Source organism: Diaphorina citri, unplaced genomic scaffold (assembly GCF_000475195.1).
Source record: "Diaphorina citri unplaced genomic scaffold, Diaci psyllid genome assembly version 1.1 scaffold2575, whole genome shotgun sequence".
NCBI classification, from domain to species: Eukaryota; Metazoa; Arthropoda; class Insecta; order Hemiptera; family Psyllidae; genus Diaphorina; species Diaphorina citri.
In genome coordinates, this window is record NW_007379994.1 from 2,603 (window position 1) to 9,953 (window position 7,351).

General features: G+C 44.2%; 2 protein-coding genes across 2 annotated transcripts; both read right to left on the reverse strand.

Moving 5' to 3' along the window:
- Positions 1 to 204: 204 nt before the first annotated feature.
- On the reverse strand, positions 205 to 3,198 carry LOC103519156 (cadherin-related tumor suppressor-like). The gene is made up of 5 exons (XM_017448093.2): positions 2,939 to 3,198; positions 2,262 to 2,527; positions 1,955 to 2,139; positions 1,279 to 1,461; positions 205 to 815 (listed from the first exon to the last, which is right to left on the reverse strand). The coding sequence occupies exons 1-5, from the start codon at positions 3,084 to 3,086 to the stop codon at positions 398 to 400; spliced, it is 1,200 nt and encodes a 399-aa protein (XP_017303582.1). The 5' UTR covers positions 3,087 to 3,198; the 3' UTR covers positions 205 to 397.
- LOC108253683 (cadherin-related tumor suppressor-like) lies at positions 3,110 to 7,346 on the reverse strand. The gene is made up of 6 exons (XM_017448092.1): positions 6,554 to 7,346; positions 6,066 to 6,381; positions 4,521 to 5,781; positions 3,682 to 4,288; positions 3,297 to 3,387; positions 3,110 to 3,180 (listed from the first exon to the last, which is right to left on the reverse strand). Exons 1-6 carry the CDS (start codon positions 7,292 to 7,294, stop codon positions 3,110 to 3,112), a joined length of 3,087 nt encoding a protein of 1,028 aa, XP_017303581.1. The 5' UTR covers positions 7,295 to 7,346.
- Positions 7,347 to 7,351: the final 5 nt, after the last annotated feature.

Genomic DNA, 7,351 nt, shown 5'->3' on the forward strand with positions numbered 1-7,351 from the left:
TTACTTTCTATAAATGGACACATTTATGGCTTGGTAAACAAACTCGAGTTATTTACCTTGTACAGTCTTTCACATTGTTTAGAAAAATGGCATTTGATTTTATTTTTTTGTCTTATTATTTTTTTTATTACTTAATAACACTAAAATGAGAAAACAGTGGCTAATGGCTATTTTTGTCTATGTTGAAAATAAAATTGAAAGTCAAATTTTTTTTATTACTTAATAACACTAAAATGAGAAAACAGTGGCTAATGGCTATTTTTGTCTATGTTGAAAATAAAATTGAAAGTCAAACTGAAAAAAGGGCACAACTCAACTGGTGCCCCATTTCCGGATCGCCTTTCAATGACATTTTATAATTGCAGCTCCTAGTTTAGAAATCGAGTTGTCTTAGCGGTCACACATATTCCTCTGAAGATTTATTACTAGCGTGTGACGTGAGCGTATTATTATGACTATTACTTCCACTATTATTATTGTTATTGGGTAACTGAGCAATGTCCTTGAACACAGGCAGGAGATTCTCAAAGTTGGAGCCTCCCAGACTCCACGAGTTGAGTAGATAATTATAACTGGTGATGGTGTTTAGATAGGAGGAAGGGACAGGGCCGTGTCCATCCAGATTGGAAAGGTCATCATCAGAGGCGACTAGCGTACTCAGAGAGCCACGGAATGAACTGTCAAAGTTATCGTAGGCAGGGAGGAGGATCTGTTTGTTCGGAGTGGATCGGGTATCTCCGCCGCTACTTGTGTTGAGCTTGTTGAAGATGACGTCACTTAGCTTCTCGTTACCACTCATACTCTGGTTGTCATATCTGTGAAATCAAGGAAACGGAAACTGTCAAATTCTGATATACATGACCTTTACCATCTCGACCTAGCGAACTTAACTGCTGAGGTCTAATTGTTCCATAATTGAAGAAGGACAGGATAGGAGAAAGCCAGCTGTTCCGAGAACGAACATTATCCGGTCAGGATTAAATCCCGGGCGGGAATCAAACCCGCGACTTAGCGCTTATAAGGCAGACGCGCTACCAACCAAGCTAACTAGTCTGGCAACCATGTTTAATTAATCGTCCTGAACCGCAGTCAACCATCGTGAGGACTTGTGCTTGTTCTTTTGAAGCGGAGAAAACCCTTTAAAGAATTGCCAGCTAGCTAGGCTGGTTAGGGTTAGCTGTTCTCCTCCCTGTTTATAGTTCCACAGCTAAACACTGGTCTGTTTAACGTCCCCTAGCCAGACTCACGACCTAAAATAATAATAACCAATGTGCTTACTCAATCTCCGAGCAGGTGAAGGAGTCATTGCCAGACTCATCCGTGGAAGTGGAAGAGGCTGCATCGTCTCCATTCATATGCGGATGATTGGACGGGAGGTCATTAACCCCGTGACCTGAGGATGAGGAGACGGCATCCAGTGTGCTGACTAGACTGGAGGTCCGGGGACGGGCAGCATTCAGTCTGAAATATATGAGAGACAAGTGGTATTAGAATTAGTCTATTCATAAGTCTAGGACTTATCATACACTCGAACTCAATCAAACCACTCCTGAGCTTCCCAAGAGGATCAGGGGTGTTTGAAATGGAGGATAGCGATTAACCATGTAAAGGCAGTGCAATAGTCCTAAACAAAAGGACGCGGGACACAAGGGATCAAGAAGAGACCACCTCGAACATAATAATTAACAAGTCTAGGACTTGATGTCCTAACAGAATATTGCATGTACTTTGAACAGGTCCTTTGAAGCCAGCCTGGTTAGCTTGGTTGTCTGCCTTGTAAGCGCTAGGCCGCGGGTTCGAATCCCACCCGGGGCGGATTTCATCCTGAACGGATAATGGTCGTTAGCGGAACGTCTGGCTTTCTCCTATCCTGTCTTTCTTCTCTCTTCGATTTCGGGACGATAACAGTTACAGTTCCCTCTAGGCAGGAAAGTAAAATTGATTGAATATTTACCTGTTGATTTGTTGAGAGGTAAGATGCTGCGCTGTCAGATGTTGTGAAGTGAGAGGAGTGCTATGTCCACTCAGCTGGGACATGACAGGACTGTTCAAACTGCGCTCGCTATGGTCTTTGCCCACCCCTCCTGATGACGAGGTGGTCGCTAACAGGGCAGACTGGAGCGGTTTACCACTGATATCCTGTAGGAGAAGATGTATATTTGGTTAGAAACTAGGAAAAGAAGACTGTCACTTACAAAGAAGACAAGAGATTACGTTGTAAACCCTTCGAAAGTTTAAAGAGGAAAGAGACAATGTCTTACCGACAGGGTGAGAATGCGTGGCATCTGTTGACTCAGCTCACTGCTTGGACTCAGCCTAGCTAGCGGTGTGGACACTACTTGCTTGGGTGACTCCACCCGCGTTACAGGAGGGGGTATAACACTCCGGGGGCTGTCACGGGGATGAGGGGGGAAGTGGGGGGAGTGCCTATGAGTCTGGGGTGGCGCGGGGTGGGGCTTATGATAGGAGGACGGGGGGTGGGGAGGCGAGGCCTTGTACTTCCGCAGATTGGCGCCTTCGCGGAAACCTGAGGAGAGAAGAGACATTGAAATAGGTTAGAAGAGAATATTTATACCTTTATTAGGACATGAGGTTTCAGCTTAACTCCATACACAAAAAGCCCAATCTGAGGATTAGGTGTAGGGGCTAAACAGCCCTAAAGGTTCCCATTCGGCCACGGAGGTTGTTTCCTTCCACAGTGTATTCCTTACCTTTGTCGTCTTCTTTTTCGCCTTTTTCCGTGTACAGACGGGGTCGGCGTTTTTCGTCAGCCCTAAGGGTCATACATTTTACGAGTGGATGCCCTTCGCACTCTACCTTTGCTATTTTTTTAGCAAGGAAAATTCAGGCTTGTAAACTCCCAGTTTAAAGTCCCCCAGCCAGACTAAGCTGGTCTACCCCCTGTTTAAGGTACCTCAGCCAGACATGTATTCCTTACCTTTGTAATGATAAACAATATCGATATCACTGGGAGCAATACTAGAAGCATTCTCAAGATCATAATGCTCGGGCATCTCCGTATCCATGGAAACGACAGAGGGTTGGGGGTGTGGGTGTAGGTCAAGGTCGCGGTCACGGGGTGGCATTGACTTTCCTATGACCTCTCGTTCTATGATGTCAGGACGTTGGGAATGGCCGCGAGGTGTGGCCTGTTGTAGATCGCTATCCTGGTCTTTGAACCTGAGGAATAATTAGATAAAATAAGGTTAATGTGTAGCTAGTTAGCTTGGAAGCCTGTCTTCAAAGCGCTAAATCTTGGATTCCATTCCGCCCGGGACGAATCGCCTGGATATTACCAACACTACTCCCAATGTCTGCAGACTCCAACACATCAAAGTGGAACACAGGCTGAATAAACTTAGGGTAGTATTTCAAGCAGGGAGAACCCTTGTATGAGTAAATGTTAAAAATAGTTTTGTTTCCGAACTTTCTAATTCTTTTAAACTCCTCGTGCAGTAAAAAATTACAAACAGTAGGTGTCAAGATTTTTTTATACGAAGACTGAGAAGTACATAAAAGGGTGCATGTACCTCTGTATAGCCAGGTAAGAAAGATAATTACCTCTAGAGATGTAAAGTCCTTATTGGTCGCTGCATACAGAAGCAATCCATCTTTCCTATTAGTGCGAAACGTGAAAAGGGTCCATGTACCTCTGTATAGCCAGATAAGAAAGATAATTACCTCTAGAGATGTAAAGTCCTTATTGGTCGCTGCATACAGAAGCAATCCATCTTTCCTATTAGTGCGAAACGTAAGGCTGATCGTTTTCCCAGGCATGCTCGTGGTAACACTGTTGCTGTTCATATTGGCAACATCTGTGTATCTCTTGCTGCGTTCAAAGCTGTTTGACGTCCAATAGGTGACACCTTTGTACACGAAATCTAATAAGTGCATGCGTCGGTGCTTGTCAGAGATGGTGAATTCTACGAAGGCGCCGTCACTGATGGTTACCGGTTCGAGAGATGTGAGGCAGTCAGGAGAGAAGAGACCATCACAGTTGCACCCGACATGGGACCACAGGTCGACACATTGGCCACTACCACACTGCTCACTATGGATCGTGTTGGTCTCCAAGTTCCCATTGCATTGGTTCGAGCCCCGGTTACACTCTGGGTGTACGTTGTGTGCGCTCAGGGGGGCACTCAGGTTCAAGGAACGCCCGTTAATAGTGACGCTGTGAACGCAGCCTACAAAGTCATCGGATTGCACTTGACCGGGACTTTCCAGTAGGGGGTCAATACTCTTCAGTCCTCCGATGTACAGGGGCTGGTTATTGAAATTCAGCGTTCTGTAACAGATACAAGTAAAATACAGGTATTAGTTTAGGTAATTGATAAAATATTTCAAGGTATATTTAAAAAATAATGAGAGAAAATAACAAGGAACCGCCCTGACCGAAAGCGCCCCGAAAATTCCAGAAAATTTTGAATGTCTAGACAAGAGCCAACATGGGAGAATAGAGGATAGAAAGCTCTTACTTTGTTTTGTTACAGTAGATATACTAAGATAAGATGACTTACCCTGCAGGTCCTACATCTCCAGCATAGCACGTGACATCTCCTGGTCTACATTCCTGGCATAGATCTCCATTGTCTTGACATTGAGATATACTCAATGCTATAACACGTCCATTCCTAGTAGCTGTTACTCGATGCCAATCTCCAGTTGCCAAGGATTCAGACTTGATGCTAACTGAGGTAATAGCGGTCCTTGTCCCTCCATAGGAAAACACAGCTCTTCCTTCCCTTAACTCTAACGAGAGGAAATCAGAACGCCCGCCAGTCTGTACACCATAGTTGTAAGCAAGCAATGCGTTGGGTTTAGTCGTGGCAAATGTAATGGCAATATCATTTGTGTTACTATCGAGTGGTGGAAACGCCATGTAAGATAATTCACTGAACCCATAGCTTGTCTGCTCGCAATGTCTACCATGCATCCCATGAGGACATGAACACTTGTACCCTGGCTTGAGACTCTGGCATAGACCACCATTGAGACAAGGGTTGGGGCGACAAGAATCTGATGTGATCTCACATTGGTTGCCACGGTAACCAGGTCGACAGAGACAGAAGTAGCTGGATAGATCAGGACTTTCTCGACACGAGCCCCCATTCCTACATGGGTTATCATAGCAGGCGTCATTCCTCTTCAACTCACAGAACTTGCCCTCTCTGAGCGGTGGACACAAACATTGAAACTCCCCACCTCCACTCTTCTTGCATGTACCTCCTGCTTGACATGGGTTAGGAGAGCATGGATCTTGTCTCTGACTACATGTCTGTCCAGTGAATCCTTCAGCACATTGACAACTGAACTCATGACTGACTAGAGGGGATGTGAACACCAGACTCTGACTATCTGTGATCCTCGTGTCTTCAAACACTCGGATACTATCTGAACATACACCTTGGTTCTCACAGATCGGTTTCTGACAAGGGGAATAGCCAATGGTAATGGAGGAGGACTGCAGGAGTTGCTCTAACTTGTCCAATCTCTTCCTTAGAATCTCAACGATACTTCTCTTGCTGCGATACCCTTTGCCTGTCTTCACTGCAATGGTAAGCTCTAGACCAGCGTTCACTTCATGGATGCTATACATGATGGGGAGATCACTAGGGTCAAAGGAAGACTTGAGAAGTTCAATGAAGCCACTGTAGTAATGTGTTAGGAAGCGGGGGGCTGTGAGGTTCTCTAGTCTCACAGTAATACTCGAGTCTACAGTCATGTTATCAAACTCCAGGAACTCGACAGATACACTCGATACAACATCAGGATGAATACCTGAAACATATGAATAAAATTTATTAATAGTTGGCAACACCTACATACGAAGTAATCAAAAGTTTACGTAGTTAATAACGATAATGAATATGAATAAACCCAACCCATCCAAGTATATCCACACTCGATTGATCAAAGGAGAACTGGTGTATCTTCCAAATGTTTACAACATCATTGCAAAATCATATTACCTAAAAATAACTAGAATTATTCCTATATCATTTTTATTATTGGAAAGAAAAGAAAAAAAGCTAAGCATTAGGCATCAATGAATCTCAACGTACCATCATTGCCAGCCACAGTGAACGTATATCCTGTACCGACTGTCACTTTGCTCGCATGCAGACTACATCCTGATGGTATACTGAGGACATCCCTGGGCTGCGGGGGTTTGAGTAGCTTGCAGTGGTAGTCACCAGTAGTGTCTGGGTCATTGGGGTGGACATCGGCTATCTTTCCGATAGGCAGGGCGGAATTGAAGGAATACACAGTGATATGCACTGAGCGAGGAGTAGAGGGGGAATCGTTCTGGTCTAGAACGGTGATGGTGAGGGAGTATTGAGATCGGAGACGAGGTACCCCGGAGTCCTCTATGGATACCTGGAATTAGAGAGAACAGAGTGAATTAATGGGGATATACAGACGGACAAAAGAGCTCTAGTGTACAACTTACTAACATTTTTCAGTTCTGAAAAACATTTTTCTTGGATATTATCAATGACATAATTACCTACATGTGTAGTTTTAATTTAAATATGATTATGTCACTTACCATGATTTCAAGCTGAGGTGTGCTCTCTCTGTCTATCATGGCAGAAGTTCTAATCACACCACTATGAGACTCCAATGTAAACAGGTCGCGATGTTTTCCTCCCACCAGTTCGAATGTGAATGGTCCTCCATTAGGTGGTAAGTCTGGGTCAGTGGCTGCTAGTGTCATAACACTGGTATGAGGGGGTTCATTCTCCATGATATGTCCTAGGAAGTTAGCCTCCACTAGTACAGGACCATGGTCATTGATATCTCCCACTGTTATCTTCACAGTAGTGGTTCCAGTCTCAGGAGGTACCCCTGTATCAATAGCACCTATAGTTAACGTGTACATAGATATCGTCTCCCGATCTAACATGGATGCTGTTTCAATCTCCCCAGTCTGGGAGTCTATCTTGAATGAGTTGTTATTGTTTCCATTGATGATAGAATAACTGAACTGATTGTTTTGTGTCTTCACATCCTTATCTATGGCCTTCACAGTGAGAACTTTGGTTCCTATGGCAACACCCTCAGATACTTCAGCACTATAGGTTTGTTCTAGGAACTCTGGAGGATCATTACCATCTTGAATAGAGATGATGACTTGAGCTTCATCCGTATCGTTACCTTTGATACCACCAAAGTTCTTTGCCATGACAGTCAGGATAACACGGTTCTGAGTTTCCCGATCTAACCTCCTGGACACAGTAATCTCGCCTGTTTCATAACCAATAGAAAATCCCTTGTCATTACTAGACATGACAAACAAGTAGTAGATTTTACCATCCTCTCCACCATCTTGATCTGTGGCCTGGAT